The sequence below is a fragment of the Mirounga leonina genome, unplaced genomic scaffold (assembly GCF_011800145.1).
Source record: "Mirounga leonina isolate KUSES-001 unplaced genomic scaffold, KU_Mleo_1.0 Mir_101595, whole genome shotgun sequence".
NCBI classification, from domain to species: Eukaryota; Metazoa; Chordata; class Mammalia; order Carnivora; family Phocidae; genus Mirounga; species Mirounga leonina.
Window position 1 is genome coordinate 17524340 of NW_023270158.1, and position 24385 is coordinate 17548724.

The following is a 24385-nucleotide window of genomic DNA, read 5'->3' on the forward strand; positions in this document are numbered from 1 at the left end:
CCGGAGGAAAAGAAAGGGAAAGAATGAAAAGAAAAAAAATAAAAATAAAAAAAAAGCATATGATCAAATATGATCAGGCTGGTGCATAGATCAGTGCCACACACTAGATTTTGGGCGTATTTTGGTCTGTTAGAAGAAATGGCCTCCCAAAATTTTAAAGAATGGAAAGCTTATATATGTACAAAAAATAGGGTAAATACGATGAAGGGATGGAATGTGACTGTAAAGATGAAAATTATAAAAGATTTTATAAAAGGAATTGATAAGGTAAGTAGTTGGTTGAAAAAAGAAAGAAGAGAAATTTAAAAAAAGGGGGGGAGAATGTGATGAGGCAGGAAACTAAAACAAAGCCATACACTATAGAGATTTAGGGTATATTTTGGTCTTTAGAAGAAGCTGTACCCCAAAATTTTAAAGCCAGAACAACATATATATACACCAAAAATAAGGTTAACTACTATGAAGGGATAGAATATGACTCTAAAAATGAAAAATAAAAAAGATTTTTAAAAAAGGGATTGATAAGATGTTGGTTGAAAAAGGGAAAAAGAAAAATTCAAAAAAATAGAAAAAGAAAAAAGAAAATTAAAAAAATTAACTTTGAAAGACTAAAGAATCAGGGGGAAGAAAGTCATGAATTCTTTGTGCTGCATTCCCCTAGTGCTGGAGTTCTGGACCTAAGACTTATTTTTAACAAAATTCTGCAACATCAAGTCAAAGTCACTTCTACATTGACATCATGGTAATCTCTGCACTTTTAAGAATTTTAAGACACTCCCCATTTTTCTCAGCACCTTTCTTAATTTCCCTTAACAAACTGCCTTTCAGACTAATAGGTTTTGTTTTCTGCATTTCTTAAGTAATACTAAAAATTCATTCTTTCAGTAGGTATTTAGAAATGAAAAAAGTAGATTTTGAAATATGTCTAATATATTTTATACCAGTTTTGAACCAGAATGATACAAGTATTGAATTTTTTTTTGCAGGTCTTATATTTTCATTCTGACGGAAAATTTAAAAGAGGACTTCTAAAATCATTCCAGATACTAAAAAAACCCAACTCTAATCTTACAGTAAATTATCTGAAGTAGAAAATTCAGCTTTCTATGTATACAAATATAGAAAATACTATAAAATTTTCTTAAAGATATTAGTTATGCTTATTCTTACACCTATTTTACACTATGAATATGTGTTAAATATTGTTGGCACAAAACAAACTATAAATTTGTATTAATTGCATAATATTAATAACACTGTACAAGAATGACTTGTCTTCATCTTAATTTTTGAGGATTAGAGATGTGGTTAAGAGGAATAAACATTTACATGAGGTCATAAATGAAGTACCATGATTCAGCTCTTATTTTCCTTCTTTATAAATAAAAGGACAAGAATGTATGTGTTTTATATGGGTATGAGTTTTATTGTAACTCCATAGCTTAAACCTGAGAAAAGAAATTCTGGGCTTGTAAATTTAAGACCTTAACTGAGATAATGGTTAGAAACCTGGTTTAGATAAACCTCATTTCGTCCTTCAGCTTTATGAGCCAAACCAGTAAACTCCAGTTTTTGGTTCTATGGCAGCAGAGCTATTGTTAATTAGGGTGAGGGGTCCCCGTGAAATATACCTGGAGAGAGGTACTCCAGGCACTTAGGCATGTGTCTGCCTTCACTCACAGTTTGCACGATTACATAAAATAAATGTTATGAAATTTATTCTGTGTAAGACCGAAAAAAAGGAAAAAGTTAGAATCCTTGAGTGATTGAATGGAGCAGCAGAAATGCTCTAGGTATAGCCAAAATTTGAGCCTAATCACATAACAGTCACACCTTATCTTTATTGGCATAACACACGAGAAGCTTAAAATTTGATCGATATGGTAAACCTATGAGCAATGTCTCAAATCACACACCTAGCTCTTACTGCTCTTTGCTCTCCACACAAGTTAGCATTTTTCTTCAAAAGTATTATTATTTTCTGACCAAAATTATCTAAGTAACTGCCTTAACTTTGCTTTGCTAAGAAGAACTTCACCAATTAATATTTATTAGGGACCTAATGTATGTCCTGATTTTTCTTCATGCTTCCTAAATTTAGAGCTTTGAGGGCAATAACCTAGAAAATGACATCATCACTAATCATATGATCATTTTAAACCAGTATGTGGTTTTAGTTACCAAAAAAATCATTCCCTACATTTCTAAATTTTAAGTGCTTTTTGAATAATGATCTGAGTTTAGGTATGCTTGACATTTGATTATGAAAAGAGACCATTTAAAAGTATAGATTTTACAGTGGCTTATAAAAATAAAAAAGTGACAATATAGTTGCTACAGGGAAATTGTGTAGTGGCTACAAGCCTATTTTTTAGATCACAAAATTTCATTTAATATGAGTATGCTGTTATCAAATTCATCAGTTACACCACCCAGCAACATACAGCTCAACAACAATCTTTCAGTATTTTGCACTGTCTATATATTCATTAACTTGTTAAACCAATCCTCAGCTGTCATGTTTGCTTGTTTTTATTATTAACCAAATACAGTCATGGGGCTCATTAAAAGAAAAAAAAATGAATTGATTTCCTAAGAAGATCACTGAACTTTTTAATGCCAACATGACAATTAAGGCAAAAAATAATTCATACACAATATTTATGCTGCAGAATGCAGGAAGGTCCTGGAAAAAGCTGACATGCACAAAAAAAACATTTGTTACATTTTGTTATTATACACTTGTAAACATATCCTGTGAAATATGTAAAAAAAAGTCTTGTTTGAAAATAGCATTATCCCTGATTCTCATAAATTACTTATATCTGGAAATGAATGTAGTATGACAATGATAATTTCAAAGAAGTTTGTTCAAAACCGATGTCAATAACGTTTTGTTCAGATAGCTTCTGAAGCACTGTTAGGAAAAACTAATTTTAATTCATTCTCAAAAAAGAAAAAATATTTGGGAAAAAAAAAAAGCAAGTGGCACCTGGGTGGCTCAGTCAGTTAAGCATCAGACTCTTGATTTTGGCTCAGGTCATGATCTCAGGATTTTGAGATCAAGACCCACCTTGGGCTCTGTGCTGGGCATGGAGCCTACTTAAGATTCTCTCTCTCCCTCTGCCCCTATCCCACCTCCCACCCCCACCCCCTGCTCACAGGTGCCCTAAATAAATAAATAAGAAAAAAAGAAAAAATGTGTTAGCTTTGTACTTTTACCTTACTCAAAAACAGCTGAAGTTAAAAAAATAAAGTTTCCCCTGAGAAGACATTTGTAAAATGAGTAAAAAAAAAAAAAAAAAAATGAAAAACAACATAGAAAATGTCAAATACATTACTAGCCACAGGTATGCTGATGAAGCCTTACATATAATTGTGGTCTGTTTGGAAAAATACATTGCAAGAATTACTTAAAATCAGATCACAATCAGTTTATATATACTATATGATTGCTTACATTTCCAGTGATTTCTGCAAACATTGTTTTCTTAAATTATTTGGACAAATGCTAGCAGGATTTGCATTAAAATTGATTTCTCTGCAACAGATTGATAAAATATTCTAGCACATACCATTTTCTTACACTGGACTCAAAGATGAATTTCCTCTAATAATCCGCTTAGCATTAAGAAAGAATAAAAAAAGCTCACAAACTCACTTTAATTTAAATTTGCATTCAGGAAGTTCTTGTCTGATATAATTCAGCTGATAAATATGAACCTATGTGTTTATCAAATCCCTAAGAAGATTATCTAAATCAACTCCGTGTAATTACCATTCACCATCTGTTCCACCAGGGCCTGAGCTGATCTGCTGGCATCTTGCAGTTTTCTGAACTTCTCGGCTTTTTCTCGCTCTATGGCCTGCAGCATGACAGCAAAGGTGAGTATTTCAATACAAAGATTGTGAAGCTACACAGTAATTATAACTTCTACTTGCCCTTTCAAGACTTAAGATATTTCACTCTGTCAGCTTATCGTGTGAATCTAAAGATTTTTTTTCTCAAGTTTCTTGGCACCAGAAGCATCCAAATGACAATGAAAGCACAAGCCATTTTCATATTGAATTGCTACTACTTTTAATAAGATTTCTACTCTTAACTTTTTTTTTTTTTACACAATAGTTTCTGATGCACTGTAATATAAGGCTGCAAAAAAACCCACAAAAAAACAAAAGCAAATAATAAGAAACAATGAAAGTATAAAGTGACAGAGACAGATAATTAAAACTTAAATTTGTCTTTTAAATACACACCACTGAAATTACTCCTAATAACTTAAGTACGTATTCTGTATTAAAAATCAAATAGAAAATCTTGTAAGTATATGAAGAGGGAAATGCACATTAGAATGAATAATTTAGCAAAAAAACCCATATTTACCTAAATACAAGACTACAGGTTAATTTTTCTCTCTAAAACTTTCAAAGTACTCCCATTTCAAGGAAAAAGATTCAGTTTCGAAAAGCTTTCTAAATTCTTTTGTTCATTTCTCCTAACTTAAACATAACTTTTGAACAACAAAACCACAATGATTTGAATTAATAAAATCTAGCATTTAATACTGTTGGGTTTAGTTAATAATGTCTCTACAGATATATATTACATATATATAAGATATATATTATATATATTAAACTATGATACAACTGAACTGTATTATCATAATCATTAGCTTTGTACTTTTACAAAAAAATATGTGGCTATAACATTATGTTATGTGTCCTAAAACATAACTACCTGCAGAAAAAGCAAGCTTTAAAGCATTTAACATATAGTTGGAGCAATACTCCTGTGACCCAAAAATAGCATCATACAAAGATTTCACTTGAGTTTGTGACAGGAGGTTATTCTATATCCAACTTTTTTTTAAATTTTAATTCGATCTATATGTCTCTAAACAAATGTTACAGGGTATAATATCGGAGTACAGGTAGGAGGCCTGTAATCAACATGTGCACACTCTGCAGAGCATTGTTCAATAGAACTTTCTGCAAGCATGAAAATATTATAGATCTGTGCTGTCCAATACAGTAGCCATTAGCCATATGTGGGTACTGAGTACTTGAAAGGTAGCAAGTGTGACTAAGGAAACTAATTTTTGATCTAATATAATTAAATTTAAATGTAAAAAGCTACCATGTGTCAAGTGCCCATTGTAATTCTACAGCGCAGATCTAGTGTCTTCCCTTTTGAAAGCCAATAAAGACAGACAGACAGACATGTAGACTAAATACAGATGAAGATACTATGGCAACATCAGAAATACATTCAGAGAAATAAGTAATCTATTTCCCAAGCACACCAAATGATAGGAATGCTCACACTATAACCCATACATTCTAAAATATTTAAAATGATTCTCCAATTTAAAGAAATAACCACAATTAAAGAGAAGCCTTTAAAAATTGGATTTAAGACAGAGTTTCATGAACTGGGATTATTGGATTCAGGGTCAAGGATGCAAAGTGCTGGAGGAAAAAGATGGTGAAGGAGTAGGGGACCCTATTTCAACTGGTCCCTGGAATTGAGCTGGCTATCTACCAGACCACTCTGAGCACCCACGAAACCAGCCTGAGATGTAAGAAGATCTGGATCTCTAGAAGCAGAATATCACAGGCAGTTGATTTCCAGGTGAGCACAGATTCTGTGGGCAGAAATCGGAGGATAAACGGCAGCGGGAGGGAGCCTGGCCATGGGGATCCTACACCGCCGGTGAGTGACAGCCTCCTGCTCGGGGGACGGGGCACAGACTCGCAGACCGGTAGCGGCTGGGAAAGGACTTTAGGGCAGCCCCGGGGCAGAAACCTGGAACGGAGGGGTCGCGACTGCGAACTGGGCGCAGCTGGCGGTTTTAGAAGCACAAAGGGCAGAAATGGGCCCCAACCTGGAGGCAGGACTGGGGGTGCTGTGGAGGGGTGCACAACCCAGGACGCTGCAGTTTATAGCAGCACGGACAGAAACGGAGACAATGTGGCCTGGAGAGCTCACTGAAGAACAGACTGGGATCTCTCTGCTCTGAGGCAGAAGGTTGGAAACAGTCTCTTCTGCTCTCTCGGAAGAGACGCAGAAAGCCACCAGGGAAAGCCACCAGAGAACAAAAGCCCCCCAAAACTAGTTCCCACTGAGTCCACTCCTCACCACAGGGGGGCAGGGCAACTCTGCCCAAACAGGGTTGCCTGAGTAACAGCATGGCAGGCCCCTCCCTCAGAAGACAGGCTGGGAAAACAAGAGGCCAGCAACCCTAAGGTCCCAAGAAAACAGGTGCATCTTGCTTGGGTTCTGGTCAATAATTTGGATGCTACACATTCCCTCAACCACTCATCAACAGAATGAATAGGAGGAGGAACCCCCCAAATAGGAAAGACTCAGAGATTAGGACTTATGCTGCAGATTTACAAATGGATGCAGATATAACCAAGATGTTGGAGATGGAATTCAGGCTAGCAATTGTGAAGACAATGGCTAGAATGGAGAAATCAATTAATGGCAACATAGAGTCTCTAAGGGCAGAAATGAAAGCTGAATTGGCAGAACTTAAAAATGCTATCAATGAGATCCAATCTAATCTAGATAATCTAACAGCTAGGGTAAGCGAGGCAGAAAAACGAATCACAATTAACCTGGAAGACAATTTAATAGATAAAAAGGGAAAAGAGAAGGCCAGGGAAAAACAACTCAGAATCCATGAAAATAGAATCAGAGAAATAAGTGACACCATGAAGCATTCCAATGTCAGATTTATTGGAATCCCAGAGGGAGTGGAGAGAGAGAGAGGGCTAGAAGATGTATTTGAGCAAATCGTAGCTGAGAACTTCCCTAATCTGAGGAATGAAACAAACATTCGTGTCCTAGAGGCAGAGAGGACCCCTCCCAAGATCAAGGAAAACAGGCCAACGCCCCGGCATGTAATAGCAAAACCCGCAAATCTTAGAACCAAGGAAACTATCTTAAGGGTAGTTAGGGGGAAGAGATTCCTTATGTACAGAGGGAGGAACATCAGAATAAGGTCAGACCTATCCACAGAGACCTGGCAAGCCAGAAAGGCCTGGCAAGACCTATTCAGGGTACTAAATAAGAAGAACATGCAGCCAAGAATACTTTATCTGGCAAGGCTGTCATTTAGAATGGATGGAGAGATGCAGAGCTTCCAGACCAGCAGAAACTGAAAGAATATGTGACCACTAAGCCAGCCCTGCAGGAAATATTAAGGGGGATTCTATAAAAGGAGAAAGACCCCAAGAGTAATATACAACAGAAATTTACAGGGACAATCTATAAAAACAACGTCTTCACAGGCAACATGATGACAATTAATTCATATCTTTCAATAATCACTCTCAACGTCACTGGCCTAAACACTCCCATAAAATGGCACAGGGTTGCAGACTGGATAAAAAGACAGGACCCATCCATATGCTGTCTACAAGAGACTCATTTTGAACCTAAAGATACATCCAGACTGAAAGTGAAGGGATGGAGATCCATCTTCCATGCCAGCGGATCTCAGAAGAAAGCTGGGGTAGCAATTCTTATATCAGACAAATTAGATTCTAAACTAAAGTCTGTAATTAGAGACACAGTAGGACACTATATCATTCTTAAAGGGTCTATCCAACAAGAAGATCTAACAATTGTAAATATCTATGCCTCCAACATGGGAGCAGCCATCTACATAAGCCAACTGTTAACCAAAATAGTCATATTGATAACAATATGTTAATTGTAGGAGACCCCAATACTCCAGTCTCAGCAATAGACAGATCATTTAAGCAGAAAATCAACAAAGAAACAAGAGCTTTGAATGATACACTGGACCAGATGGACCTCATAGATATATACAGAACATTCCACCCTAAATCAACAGAATACTCATTCTTCTGGAGCGCACATGGAACTTTCTCCAGAATAGACCACATACTGGGTCACAAATCAGGTCTCAACCAATATGAAAAGACTGAGATTATTCCCTGCATATTCTCAGACCACAATGCTCTAAAACTGGAACTCAATCACAAGAAAACATTTGGAAGAAATTCAAACACTTGGAAGCTAAAGACCACACTGCTCAAGAATGTTTGGGCCAACCAGGAAATCAAAGAAGAACTTAAACAATTCATGGAAATCAATGAGAATGAAAACACATCAGTCCAAAACCTATGGGATACTGTAAAGCCGGTCCTAAGGGGGAAATACATAGCCATCCAAGTCTCACTCAAAAAAATAGAAAAATCCCGAATTCACCAACTAACTCTACACCTTAAAGAACTAGAGAAAAAGCAACAAATGATGCCTAAGCCACACATTAGAAGAGAAATAATTAAGATTAGAGCAGAGATCAATGAATTAGAAACCAGAAACACAGTAGATCAGATCAATGAAACTAGAAGTTGGTTCTTTGAAAGAATTAATAAGATTGAAAACCACTGGCCAGACTGATCCAAAAGAAAAGAGAAAGGACCCAAATTAATAAAATTATGAATGAAAGGGGAGAGATCATGATTAACACCAAGGGAATAGAAACAATTATTAGAAATTATTATCAACAACTATATGCCCATAAACTGAGCAATCTGGATGAAATGGAGGCCTTCCTGGAAACCTATAAGCTGCCAAGACTGAAACAAGAAGAAACTGACAACCTGAATAGGCCAATAACCAGTAACGAGATTGAAGCAGTGATCAAAAACCTCCCAAAAAACAAGAGTCCAGGGCCAGATGGATTCCCTGGGGAACTCTACCAAACATTCAAAGAAGAAATAATACCTATTCTACTGAAGCTGTTTCAAAAAATAGAAATGGAAGGAAAACTTGCAAACTCATTCTATGAGGCCAGCATTACCTTAATCCCCAAACCAGGCAAAGACCCCATCAAAAAGGACAATTTCAGACCGATATCCCTGAGGAATATGGATTCCAAAATCCGCAACAAAATCCTAGCTAATAGGATCCAACAATACATTAAAAAGATCATCCACCATGACCAAGTGGGATTTATCCCCTGGATGCAAGGTGGTTCAACATTCGCAAGTCTATCAATGTGATAGAACACATTAATAAGAGGAGGGAGAAGAACCATATGGTCCTCTCAATTGATGCAGAAAAAGCATTTGACAAAATACAACATCCTTTCCTGATTAAAACTCTTCAGAGTATAGGGATAGAGGGAACATTCCTCAAGTTCATAAAATCCATCTATGAAAAACCAACAGTGAATATCATCCTCAATGGGGAAAAGCTGAGAGCTTTTCCCTTAAGATTAGGAACACGTCAAGGATGCCCACTCTCGCCACTATTGTTCAACATAGTACTAGAAGTCCTAGCAACAGCAATCAGACAACAAAAAGAAATAAAAGGTATTCAAATTGGCAAAGAAGAAGTCAAACTCTCTCTTTTCACAGACAACATGATACTTTATGTGGAAAACCCAAAAGACTCCACCCCCAAATTACTAGAACTCATCCAGCAATTCAGTTATGTGGCAGGATACAAAATCAATGCACAGATATCAGTTGCTTTCTTATACGCTAACAACGCAGCTGTAGAAAGAGAAATTAGAGAAACGATTCATTTACAATAGCACCAAAAACCGTAAGATACCTCGGAATAAACTTAATCAAAGAGGTAAAGGATCTATACCGTAGGAACTACAAAACACTCATGAAAGAAATTGAAGAAGACACAAAAAGATGGAAAAATATTCCATGCTCATGGATCGGAAGAATAAACATTGTTAAAATGTCTATGCTACCCAGAGCAATCTATCCCTTCAATGCCATCCCGATCAAAATTCCAATGACATTTTTCAAAGTGCTGGAACAAACAATCCTAACATTTGTATGGAATCAGAAAAGACCCCGCATCGCCAAGGAAATGTTGAAAAAGAAAAACAAAGCTGGGGGCATCACGTTGCCCGATTTCAAGCTATATTACAAAGGTGTGATCACAAAGACAGCATGGTACTGGCACAAAAACAGACATATAGACCAATGTAACAGAATAGAGAACCCAGATATGGACCCTCAACTCTGTGGTCAAATAATCTTTGACAAAGCAGGAAAAAACATGCAATGGAAAAAAAGACAGTCTCTTCAATAAATGGTGCTGGGAAAATTGGACAGCCACATGCAGAAGAATGAAACTCGGCCATTCTCTAACACCATTCACAAAGATAAACTCAAAATGGATGAAGGGCCTCAATGTGAGACAGGAATCCATCCAAATCCTAGAGGAGAACATAGGCAGTAACCTCTTTGACATTGCCCACAGCAACTTCTTTCAAGATACATCTCCAAAGGCTAGTGAAACAAAAGCAACAATGAACTTTTGGGACTTCACCAAGATAAAAAGCTTCTGCACAGCAAAGGAAACAGTCAACAAAACAAAGAGGCAACCCACAGAATGGGAGAAGCTATTTGCAAATGACACTATAGATAAAGGGCTGGTATCCAAGATCTATAAAGAACTTCTCAAACTCAACACCCAAAAAACAAATAATCAAGTCAAAAAATGGGCAGAAGAGATGAACAGACACTTCTCTGAAGAAGACATACAAATGGCTAACAGATCCATGAAAAAATGTTCATCATCATTAGCCATCAGGGAAATCCAAATCAAAACCACATTGAGATACCACCTTACACCAGTTAGAATGGCAAAAATGGACAGGGCAAGAAACAACAAATGTTGGAGAGGTTGTGGAGAAAGGGGAACCCTCTTACACTGTTGGTGGGAATGCAAGTTGGTACAGCCACTTTGGAAAACAGTGTGGCAGTGACTCAGAAAATTAAAAATAGAGCTACCCTATGACCCAGCAATTGCACTAGTGGGTATTTACCCCAAGACACAGATGTAGTGAAAAGAAGGGCCAAATGCACCCAATGTTCAAGGCAGCAATGTCCATAATAGCCAAACTGTGGAAAGAGCCAAGATGCCCTTCAACAGATGAATGGATAAAGAAGATGTGGTCCATATATACAATGGAATATTGCTCAGCCATCAGAAAGGATGAATACCCAACTTTTACATCAACATGGATGGGACTGAAGGAGATTATGCTAAGTGAAATAAGTCAAGCAGAGAAAGTCAATTATCATATGGTTTCACTTATTTGTGGAACATAAGGAATAGCATGGAAGACATTAGGAGAAGGAAGGGAAAAATGAAGGGGGGTGGAATCAGAGGGAGAGATGAACCATGAGAGACTATGGACTCTGAGAAACAAACAGGTTTTTAGAGGGGAGGGGGGAGAGGGGATTGGTTAGCCCAGTGATGGGTATTAAGGAAGGCACGTACTGCATGGAGCACTGGGTGTTATATGAAAACAATGGATCGTGGATCACCACATTAAAAACAAATGATGTATTGTATGGTGCCAAACATAACATAATAAAATTTTAAAAATTTAAAAAAAAGAATGCAAAATGCTAAAAAACCCCACAAAAAAACCTGTAGACAATAGAATATATCCTATTAAGAAAAAAACTGCAATGTATAAAATACTAATTAAAATTTAGCAAAATAAATGAAAATGATATAAAATGATAGAGTATAAATACTTAAGAAAACTCAAAACTATCTTGAAAATATATATTTTATGTTATGCTGTCAAGGGCAGCAAATGAAAATTCAGGTTCATCTCATCAGTAGGGAAACTCTAAAAGTGATAGACACATTTTAATATCTTGGATTCTACTTGAAAATTTCAAAGCACAGAGATTGTGGTGTTTGGGGATTATATGCTCCCAGGATTCCATACTAATTAGCAGGCGAAACTTCTGGGTTACCTTGAAAGTCATTTTCACAAAGGCATTATAAAATTGTTGACACAAGTATTTGCACAACCCTGGAAGATTCTAACTTTCTAGTAGAATTGAAAAGTCCATGAAAATAAAGTAGTCACATTTTATTAAAGGTAAGAATCTAGAAGAAGTTCCAAAATTTACATTTTCTCAACTCTCAGTTTTTTGGTTTTTTTTTTTTTTTTCAAAGATTTTATTTATTTATTTGAGAGAGAGAGAGAGCATGAGAGGGGAAGGGACAGAGGGAGAAGCAGACTCCCTGCCAAGCAGAGAGCCCGATGCGGGACTCGATCCCAGGACTCCAGGATCATGACCTGAGCCGAAGGCAGTCGCTTAACCAACTGAGCCACCCATGCGCCCTCAACTCTCAGTTTTTGTCTTCTAAATTCTCTGTTCCTGTAACGCGGCTTATTGGCATATGTTTTCCAATATTTTACATTCATTCTCCATTAAAAGGTAAATGTTATTTCTAAAGGACTCTGAGTACTTTAGAAGAGAAAAAATAAGCACATTCTAAGTGAATATGTACCATCCACAAGTACCAAGAGCTATACCAGGATGTGGGATATTCCACATTTGAACTACAGCAGCCAAAGGGGGAGTGGGGGGGGGATGGAGAGAGAGAGAAAGAGACAAGTAAAAAATACATGCACTACAACAGAACAAGAATAGTAACAACAAGGGGCGCCTGGGTGGCTCAGTCTTTAAGCGTCTGCCTTTCGGCTCAGCTCATGATCCCAGTGTCCTGGGATGGAACCCCGCGTCGGGCTCCCTGCTCCATGGGAAGCCTGCTTCTCCCTCTCCCACTCCCCCTGCTTGTGTTTCTTCTCTCGCTGTGTCTCTCTCTGTCAAAAAAAAAAAAAAAAAAAAAAGAATAGTAACAACAAACAGGCATTCTCCAAGTTAAACAGTGTTAGAGTTACCCTTTCCTATCAGAGGGGTTTCTATTTTAACTACATGGAGTTTTTGCTTTTATTTATATATGAAATTATATATATAAAGAGTAGAATCAGAACATACTGTTGTCTTTATAAATGATGAAAAGAAGTTATCATTGGCTTTCTAAATGCCATGATCATAATCTTTTTATTCTGTGTCTAATAGAATAATCAATTAGTATTCTTCACAGAGGGAAAATGTCTAATTGATAATTTCAGTGGTAACTAGTTTAAATATCTAGTTTGGTTAAATCACATTATTCTAGTTATTCTAATATACATATAATAGCAATAACCACAAGAAAACAATAATGTATGGAGTAGGTACTATTACTCTCACAATTTGGCAGAGGAGCAGAGTGAGGCACACAGAGGTGTATTAAATATTTGAAAACACTGGCATAACCATGACAAAAATGGAATTCCTTATACTGTGTACCAAGTTACAAATATGTATTTTATAATTCGGTGGGATAGAAGGAATCAGCAGTATTTTATCCTCTTTTATACAAGAGAAAACTGAGCATCAGCAAGATTAAGTCATATATACAAGATGGTGGAAGTGGAAAGTTTTAGATCCAATATTAGAACCCCAATAATCTATTTACAAGTTCAGATCTCTTTCAAACACACTCTGCTGCTCTAAGGGCATTTCAATGGAAATTAATCAACAGCTTTGAACATATCGGACTACAACTCACAGCCAAGGCAACCTGATAGTTTGGATGTAGTCAAAGATGATATTCAAAATATTTAACCAGAAATGCAGCATGGGCACCAAGCTATCAGAAGGAATGCTTGGTTACTCAGAATGCACACTGACAGTCTACAAGCGGACTTTCAACTCTGTGTAAGGCTCAGTTACTGTACCCCCTTGCCAGATGTCGATTATACAGAAAGTGAGTAACTGGTGTATAAATACAGAGACAGCCCTGAGAGAGAAGCATTTAATGGCCACCACGTATCAGTGTTTAGAGGATATCTACGTTCTGTTAAGTAACATCGATTTAAAGAGGAATATTGGAAAATAGAGATATTGGCACAAATGTGCTTTGAGGAGTATGAACAAGACAGTAAAGAGTCCAGAAACATTTCATTTCAGACACAGCTATAGATGGTTGATTAAAAAAATGAGAAAATTTAGGGTAGCTAGAAGACAGTCAAGAAGGTAATGAAAAGTTTTGGAATCATTCTGTTCTCAGATGGTCTGAATTCTGTCTCCACTGCTTACCAGCTGTTTGGCATTTGAAAAGTGATTCAACCTTTCTGAGCATCAATACTTTCTATTTAAAGTAACAGTAAAGATACCTACCCTTCAGGAATTCTGAGAAGATGAAAGGGGACTCTGCAAATAACTTATTTCCCAAATTGGGACAATTCTTACATAGTAAAATGGAAATCCAGAAATAACTAAGCTGTAACAAATGGAATGACATAAACTGAGAATGTTCCAAAGTGCCACATGTGGGCATCCGAATGAATGGTGATTTCAATAATCTTAAAAAATAATAATAATAATAAAAAATAAAGGTTAGGGAAAAATCTTGGCCTAAGAGTAGATTAGAGTACCTGCTCACAAAAATGAATGTCAAGTGGAGGGGGCAGAGCAAGATGGCGGAGGAGTAGGAGACCTGGATTTCGTCTCCTCTCAGGAATTCAGCTGGATAGGGATCAAACCATTCTGAACACCTACAAACTCAACAGGAGATCGAAGAAAAGAAGAGCAACAACTCTCTCATCAGAAAAGCGACCACTTTCTGGAAGGTAGGACGTGCGGAGAAGTGAATCCGAGGCGATATTCGGGAGGATAGACGGCGGGGGAGGGGCCTCCGTCGGCCGCTTCTGGCAAGTGATAGAGCCGCGGAGCACAAAATCGGAACTTTTAAAAGTCTGCTCCGCCGAGGGACGTCACTCTGGTGGCTAAGCGGGGGGTGGAACCCTCCGGGACAGTGTGGTCTCAGGACCCTTGGGGACACAGAAAGACCGGGGGTGCCTGAGTGCGGCAGAGCTCCCAGGTAACGGAGCAGGGAAGCCGGCTGCAGAGGGCTCTCAGCTCGGGGTTGCCCTAAACCGTGATCCGCGGCACAGTCGGGCCCCTGCTCCTCCAGCAGGGACCCAACAAGCGGCAGATCTGGGGAGACTCACCTTCCTCCCCCGGGGGAAGCCGCGCGGGAGTGCACCGCAGGGATCTGCTGGGTTTGGAGACTCCACCCGGGGTCGGGCGCCAGAGAGAGAAACGCGCGGTCACAGGCCGGGTGAGCACGGAGTGCGGCCGGAGACCGGGGAGACGGGAGTGACTGACGGCTTTTCTCTGGGGCTCACTGAGGAGCGGGGCCCCGAGTTCTCAGCTCCTCCAGGGCGGAGATTGGGAGGCCGCCATTTTCACTCTCCGCCTCCAAAGCTGTACGGAAAGCTCGCAGGGAACAAAAGCCCCGGAGAGCAAACCCGAGCAGATTACTTAGCCGGGAGGGGGCAAGGGCGGGGCAATTCCGCTTCCGGCAGAGACATTTGGAAACCATGGCAACAGGCCCCTCCCCAGAAGATCAGCGAGAACAGCCAGCCAAGACCAAGTTTACCGATCAATGAGAACGGCAGAACTCCAGCGCTAGAGGAATACTGCACATAGAATTCATGGCTTTTTTACCATGATTCTTTAGTCTTTCAAAGTTAATTTTTTTAACTGTCTTTTTTTCTTTTTGAATTTTTCTTTTTCCCTCTTTCAACCAACATCTTATCAATCCCTTTTTTTAAAAAACATTTTTATTTTTCATTTTTAGTCATATTCTATCCCTTCATAGTAGTTACCCGTATTTTTGGCATATATATATATAAGTTGTTCTCTCTTTAAAATTTTGAGATAGTTTCTTCTAACAGATTAAAATATACCCTAAATCTCTAGTGTATGGTGTTTTCTATTCCCCTGCCTGATCACATTCTCTCCCTTTTTTCTTTTTTCTTTTTTTAAATCCTCTTCTTTCTTTTTTCAAACAACTTCTTATCAATTCCTTTTATAAAATTTTTTATAATTTCCATCTTTACAGTCATATTCCATCACTTCATCATATCAACCCTTATTTCTGTACATATATAAGTTTTTCTTTCTTTAAAATTTTGGGAGGCACTTTCTTCTAAAAGACCAAAATACACCCCAAATCTAGTGTGTGGCACTGATCTATATACCAGCCTGATCATATTTGATCACATTCTGGTTTTTTGTTGTTGTTGTTGTTTTGTTTTGTTTGTTTTTGTTTGTTTTTATCTTTATCTTTTTCTTTTTCTTGTTTTTCTTTTTCTTTTTTTTCTCTTTCCGTTTCTTTTTCCACTGCTTCAGGTCTTTTCTGATTAGTTTAGAGTATATTTTCTGGGGACGTTGTTATTCTGCTCGCATTTTGTTCTCTCATTAATCTATTCTCCTCTGCACAAAATGACAAGATGGAAAAAATCACCTCAACAAAAAGAACAAGAGGTAGTACCGACTGCCAGGGACCTACTCAATACGGACATTAGTACGATGTCAGATCTAGAGTTCAGAATCATCACTTTAAAGATACTAGCTGGGCTTGAAAAAAATATGGAAGTTATTAGAGAAACCCTTTCTGAAGAAGTAAAAGAACTAACATCTAACCAAGTCGAAATAAAAAAGGCTATTAATGAGGTGCAATAAAAAATGGGGGCACTAACTGCTAGGATAAATGAGGCAGAAGAGAGAATCAGTAATATAGAAGACCAAATGATGGAAAATAAAGAAGCTGAGAAAAAGAGAGATAAACAACTACTGGATCACGAGGGCAGAATTCAAGAGATAAGCAATACCATAAGACGAAACAACATTAGAATAATTGGGATCCCAGAAGAAGAAGAGAGAGAGGGGCAGAAGGTATAATGGAGCAAATTATAGCAGAGAACTTCCCTAATTTGGGGAAGGAAACAGGCATGAAAATCCAGGAAGCACAGAGAACCCCTCTCCAAATCAATAAAAATAGGTCAACACCCTGACATCTAATAGTAAAACTTATGAGTCTCATAGACAAAGAGAAAATCCTGAAAGCAGCTTGGGAGAAGAGATATGTAACCAACAAGGGTAGAAACATTAGATTGGCAACAGACCTATCCACAGAGACCTGGCAGGCCAGAAAGGACTGGCAGGATATATTCAGAGCACTAAATGAGAAAAATATGCAGCCAAGAATACTATATCCAGCTAGGCTGTCATTGAAAATTGAAGGAGAGATAAAAAGCTTCCAGGACAAACAAAAACTAAAGGAATTTGCAAACACAAAGCCAGCCCTACAAGAAATCCTGAAAGGGGTCCACTAAGCAAAGAGAGACCCTAAAAGCAACATAGACCAGAAAGGAACACAGACAATATACGGTAACAGTCACATTACAGGTAATACAATGGCACTAAATTCCTATCTTTCAATAGTTACCCTGAATGTAAATGGGCTAAATGCCCCAATCAAAAGACACAGGCTGTCAGACTGGATTAAAAAAGACGACCCATTGATATGCTGTCTGCAAGAGACTCATTTTAGAACCAAAGACACCCCCAGATTGAAACTGAGGGGGTGGAAAACCATTTACCATGCTAATGGACACCAAAAGAAAGCTGGGGTGGCAGTCCTTATATCAGACAAATTAGATTTTAAACCAAAGACTGTAATAAGAGATGAGGAAGGACATTATATCCTACTTAAAGGGTCTATCCAACAAGAAGATCTAACAATTGTAAATATCTATGCCCCTAACATGGGAGCAGCCCATTATATAAGGCAATTAATAACAAAAGCAAAGAAACACATCGACAACAATACAATAATAGTGGGGGACTTTAACACCCCCCTCACTGAAATGGACAGATCGTCTAAGCAAAAGATCAACAAGGAAATAAAGACTTTAAATGACACACTGGACCAAATGGACTTCACAGACATATTCAGAACATTCCACCCCAAAGCAACGGAATACACATTCTTCTCTAGTGCCCATGGAACATTCTCCAGAATAGATAACATCCTAGGTCGTAAATCAGGTCTCAACTGGTACCAAAAGATTGGGATCATTCCCTGCCTATTTTCAGACCACAATGCTTTGAAACTAGAACTCAATCACAAGAGGAAAGTCAGAATGAACTCAAATACATGGAGGCTAAAGAGCATCCTACTGAAGAATGAATGGGTCAACCAGGAAATTAAAGAAGAATTAAAAAAATTCATGGAAACCAATAAAAGTGAAAACACAACTATTCAAAATCTTTGGGATGCAACAAAGGCAGTCCTAAGAGGAAAGTATATAGCAATACAAGCCTTTCTCAAGAAACAAGAAAGGTCTCAAGTACACAACCTAACCCTACACCTAAAGGAGCTGGAGAAAGAACAGCAAATAAAGCCTAAACCCAGCAGAAGAAGAGAAATAATCAAGATCAGAGCAGAAATCAATGAAATAGAAACTAAAATAACAGAACAGATCAACGAAACTAGGAGCTGGTTCTTTGAAAGAATTAACAAGATTGATAAACCCCTGGCCAGACTTATCAAAAAGAGAAGAGAAATGACCCAAATCAACAAAATCATGAATGAAAGAGGAGAGATCACAACCAACACAAAGAAATACAAACAATTATAAGAACATATTAGGAGCAACTCTATGCCAGCAAATTAGATAACCTGGAAGAAATGGCTGCATTCCTAGAGATGTATCAACTACCAAAAGTGAACCAGGAAGAAATAGAAAACCTGAACAGACCTATAACCACTAAGGAAATTGAAGCAGTATTCAAAAATCTCCCAAAAAACAAAAGCCCAGGACCAGATGGCTTCCCAGGGGAATTCTACCAAACATTTCAAGAAGAACTAATACCTATTCTTCTGAAACTGTTCCAAAAAATAAAAATGGAAGGAAAACTTCCAAACTCATTTTATGAGGCCAGCATTACCTTGATCCCAAAACCAGACAAAGACCCCATCAAAAAGGAGAATTACAGACCAATATCCCTGATGAACATGGATGCAAAAATTCTCACCAAAATACTAGCCAGTCGGATCCAACAGTACATTAAAAGGATTATTCACCACGACCAAGTGGGATTTATCCCTGGGCTGCAAGGTTGGTTCAACATCCACAAATCAATCAATGTGATACAATACATTAACAAAAGAAAGAACAAGAATCATATGATCCTCTCAATAGATGCAGAAAAAGCTTTTGACAAAGTACAACATCCTTTCTTGATCAAAACTGTTCAGAGTATAGGGATCGAGGGTACATACCTCAATATCATAAAAGCCGTCTATGAAAAACCTACAGCGAATATCATTCCCAATGAGGAAAAACTGAGAGCTTTTCCCCTAAGGTCAGGAATGCGGCAGGGATGTCCACTATCACCCCACTGCTATTCAACATAGTATTGGAAGTCCTAGCCACAGCAATCAGACAACAAAAAGAAATAAAAGGCACCCAAATCAGCAAAGAAGTCAAACTCTTACTCTTTGCAGATGATATGATACTTTATGTGGAAAACCCCAAAGACTCCACCCCAAAACTGCTAGAACTCATACAGGAATTCAGTAAAGTGGCAGGATATAAAATCAATGCACAGAAATCAGTGGCATTCCTATACACCAACAACAAGACAGAAGAAAGAGAAATTAAAGAGTCGATCCCATTTACAATTGCACCCAAAACCATAAGATACCTAGGAATAAATCTAACCAAAGAGACAAAGGATCTGTACTCAGAAAACTATAAAATACTCATGAAAGGAATTGAGGAAGACACAAAGAAATGGAAAAATGCTCATTCTCATGGAATGAAGGACAAATATTGTGAAGATGTCAATTCTATCTAGAGCAATCTATACATCTAATGTAATCCCTATCAAAATACCATCAACTTCTTTCAAAGAGATGGAACAAATAATCCTAAAATTTGTATGGAACCAGAAAAGACCCCGCATAGCCAGAGGAATTTTGAAAAAGAAAAGCAAAGCCGGCGGCATCACAATTCCGGACTTCCAGCTCTATTACAAAGCTGTCATCATCAAGACAGCATGGTACTGGCACAAAAGCAGACACATAGATCAATGGAACAGAATAGAGAGCCCAGAAATGGACCCTCAACTCTATGGTCAACTAATCTTTGACAAAGCAGGAAAGAATGTCCAATAGGACAAAGACAGTCTCTTCAACAAATGGTGTTGGGAAAATTGGATAGCAACATGCAGAAGAATGAAACTGGACCATTTCCTTACACCACACACAAAAATAGACTCCAAATGGTTGAAGGACCTCAATGTGAGACAGGAGTCCATCAAAATCCTAAAGGAGAATACAGGCAGCAACCTCTTTGACCTCAGCCGAAGCAACTTCTTCCTAGAAACATTGCCAAAGGCAAGGGAAGCAAGGGCAAAAATGAACTATTGGGACTTCATCAAGATAAAAAGCTTTTGCAAAGCAAAGGAAACAGTCAACAAAACCAAAAGACAACCGACAGAATGGGAGAAGATATTTGCAAATGACATATCCGATAAAGGGCTAGTATCCAAAATCTATAAAGAACTCATCAAAGTCAACACCCAAAGAACAAAGAATCCAATCAAGAAATGGGCAGAAGACATGAACAGATATTTCTACAAAGAAGACATCCAAATGGCCAGCAGATACACGAAAAAGTGCTCAACATCGCTCAGCCTCAGGGAAATCCAAATCAAAACCTCAATGAGATACGACCTCACACCAGTCAGAATGGTTAAAATTAACAAGTCAGGAAACGACAGATGTTGGCGGGGATGCGGAGAAAGGGGAACCCTCCTACACTGTTGGTGGGAATGCAAGCTGGTGCAGCCACTCTGGAAAACGGTTCCTCAAAAAGTTGAAAATAGAGCTACCATATGATCCAGCAATTGCACTTCTGGGTATTTACCCCAAAGATACAAAAGTAGGGATCCGAAAGGGTACGTGCACCCCGATGTTTATAGCAGCAATGTCCACAATAGCCAAACTGTGGAAAGAGCCAAGATGTCCATGGACAGATGAATGGCTAAAGAAGATGTGGTATATATATATAGAATGGAATATTATGCAGCCATCAAAAGGAATGAGATCTTGCCATTTGCAACAACGTGGATGGAACTGGAGGGTATTATGTTGAGCTAAATAAGTCAAACAGAGAAAGACATGTATCATATGATCTCACTGATATGAGGAATTCTTAATTGCAGGAAACAAACTGAGGGTTGCTGAGGTGGGGGGTTGGGGTGGGAGGGATGGGTGGCTGGGTGAGAGAGATCGGGGACGGTATGTGCTATGGTGAGTGCTGTGAATTGTGTAAGACTGTTGAATCTCAGATCTGTACCTCTGAAACAAATAATGCAATATATGTTAAGAAAAAAAAAAAAAGAAGAAGAAGGTAGCAGGAGGGGAAGAATGAAGCATTGGAAATCGGAGGGGTAGACGAACCACGAGAGACGATGGACTCTGAAAAACAGACTGAGGGTTCTAGAGGGGAGGGGGGTGGGAGGATGTATTAGGTTGGTGGTGGGTATTGAGGAGGGCACATTCTGCATGCAGCACTGGGTGTTATGCACAAACAATGAATCATGGAACACTACATCTAAAACTAATGATTTAATGTATGGGGATTAACATAAGAATAAAAAAAGAAAATGAATGTCAAGTGTCCAGATATCCACATATACAATATGTTAAAGAAGTTTACTAAATAAACATCCCCCAAACTCCTCCTTTTTTCTTGTACCTGAACACCTATGCATTCATTTTCGAATAAAATATATGAACTTCTGTCTTAAAATAGGTTAGATTAGTAGTTCCTAATGCTTCTACCTTTTCTCATTTTCTTAGAAAAAAAATTTATGTCAACTGCATCGAAAAAGTAAAATGTAAATCACATGACCACCAAAAACAAAGTCTGAAGAGAAACATGCTTCTGGCAAAGGGAGGGAATATCCCTGACTTTAAAAGGATATGTGCTACCAGGAGAAACATTGGCCCTCCACGAGTCTATACTGCAAAGTAAAAACTAGCCCATGAAAGAAAGAAAAGAGAAAGAGAAAAACCTGGTCCTCACACCTATTCCCTTATTCAGTTCCATCAAAACTGTTGCTTTTAATGACACCATTAGCCTACTGTGCTACTCCATTCAATGGCTGATCGTCAGTTCTCAACTTACTTATCATCATAATTTGATTCAGAGGACACTTCTTCCAATTATTTCTTAAATGGGTTTCCTTGATGACAAGTACACAGTCTTCCTCCTACCTCAAGGACTCCCTTTACTCAATTCCCTGTGCTGGTTCCTCCACATCTCCCTATATATATGTAGAGAATTTCATCTAGATCTTCATTTTTCAGGCCAAAAACTTAGAATCCTTCTTGACTGTTCTTTTTCTTTCAAACCCCAGAAACTCCTGTTGACTGTAACCTCAAAACACATCCAGAAAATGCTATTACTGTGCTCACTACTACCATGCTAGTAAAAACAAAACAACAAAACAAAACAAAAAAAACCCTCCATCATCACTCAGTGGTCTAGTTGCTTCCAAATGGCCTACTAAATGCTATTTTGACTTCTACCTTTGCTCCCTGATGATACATTCTCAACACAGCAGACAGAAGAAGCCAGGCACAAGAGATACCAACTCAAGTCTAGTGGTTTCCCTTCTCATCTGAGTAAAAGCCCAAGTCCTAACCATGGCCCACGGGACCTTAACTTCCTTAATCTCTTGCACCTCTTCTTCTGTGACTAAACACCCTGATTCTTCAACTCCACCATACTCCAGTGTTCTCTGACATTCCAGGCATGGTCGTCCCTCAGACCTAAACACTTACTCTTCCCTCTGCTGGAAATACTCCAATCTCAGGTATCTATAAATCCCTCACTGCCTTTAGAGCTTTACTTAAATGACACTTTCTCAGGGAGGCCTTCTACTGCTAGTCCATCTACACACACGCGCACACACACACACACACACACACACACTTCCTAGCTCTCATTCCTCCTTTATTTTTGTCTTTAACACTTATCAATAACATTCTATACATTTTGCATATTCTTGCTTAATTTTAATCTTCCTCACTGGAATAGAAACTGTAAAAGGTCAGATATCCTCATGAATTTCCTTCTTCATGCCATCTCCAGCGCCTGGAAGAGTACCTCATACATAGTTAGATGCACAGTAAGCTGAGGTCCATTGTAGCATAATGCCTCCATATACAATATTATTGTCTCACCCACCCTAACCACAGTTAAAATGCTCTATGAAGGTGTAAATGTCTAACAAATTCTAGGAGCTATACATACAGTGGTTATAGAACCAGCCTAGGAGGTAAGGAGCTACAAGCTCAATAAAGTAAAGCTGAATTAAACTAAAGTCTTCTAGAAGATCCAGATTAGATGGGCAGTTGGGCACACTGGCCTGCTTTCCAACAGGACTGCTATGAAGTCTGATAGCAGTAATAAACAATTACCCAAGCAGAAAACAAATAGTACCATGTAAAATTCATTAAGTCATAACTTAATAGAATCTTACCTTAGTTGAGGAAAAGAAAAGAAACGGGAAGAAACAACACAATGTTTATAAAATTTATTACAGAATGATGAAACAATGTCATACTAAAAAAATCAGAGGAAGTATAAACTCCCAACAATGGTCTACCAAACAAAATCTCAGCAAGGTTTTTGGCATCCTCACTAAGGTATCATGGACTCCATGAAAAAAACTGAAAACTGTAAGGCTAGAAGAGGTTAAAGTTAATAGAAATGAAATGAAATTTTGAGATAATAGAGACATGGATCTCATAAGAAACTAAAAATGCATTATCGTGATCCAGATTCATATTGGAGATTGTAAAATGTGGAATTGATACTGAACAAAAGAAAAGAGAAGGTTTCTTGACTATGGTACTAACCAGGATTCTTTGGAACTCAGGAGCAGATAAAAATTTAAATGGACATGGATGAACTGGAGGGTATTATGTGAAGTGAAATAAGTCAATCAGAGAAAGACAATTATCATACAGTTTCACTCATATGTGGAATATAAGGAATAGCAAGGAGGACCACAGGTGTAGGGAGGGAAAACTGAACGGGAAGAAATCAGAGAGGGAGACAAACCACGAGAGACTCAGGACTCCGGGAAACAAACTGAGGGTTGTGGAAAGGGAGGTGGGTGGGGAGATGGGGTAACTGGGTGATGGGCATTAAGGAGGGCTCCTGATGTGATGAGCACTGGATGTTACACACAACTAGTAAGTCACTGAACACTACATCAAAAACGAATGATGTACTTTATGTTGGCTAACTGAATTGAAATTTAAAAAGAAAAAAGAAAAACAAGTGGTCTAGTTGGCTAGTAGAAATATCACATCTTAAAGTACCCTACTTAAGTTGTTCCTGCATTTTCAGATCATGTCATGCTATACTGACATGTTGAAATGTTTGTTATCACTAGATAAGATCAACAACTCTTTATTGGTCTCACAGATTTCGGGGCTATTTTTTTCTCAGATATTTTCAAATGTTCAGCATCTTCAGTCTTTATTCCTCCTCCATGGCTCTCTCTCTCTCTCCTCTCTTTCTATAGACAGATACATAAATATGTATATTTAGAGATAGGCATGTGTATATAT

At 38.1% G+C, this 24385-nt stretch overlaps 1 protein-coding gene across 9 annotated transcripts in view; it reads right to left on the bottom strand.

Moving 5' to 3' along the window:
* The window catches only part of DMD (dystrophin), a 1717438-nt gene that overhangs the window by 1371216 nt on the left and 321837 nt on the right, over positions 1-24385 (bottom strand). For all 9 annotated transcript variants that reach the window (XM_035001266.1, XM_035001277.1, XM_035001248.1 and 6 more), the window contains one exon: positions 3779-3866. In XM_035001266.1, coding sequence (XP_034857157.1) covers positions 3779-3866 — 88 coding nt within the window. The remainder of the gene's footprint in view (positions 1-3778; positions 3867-24385) is intronic.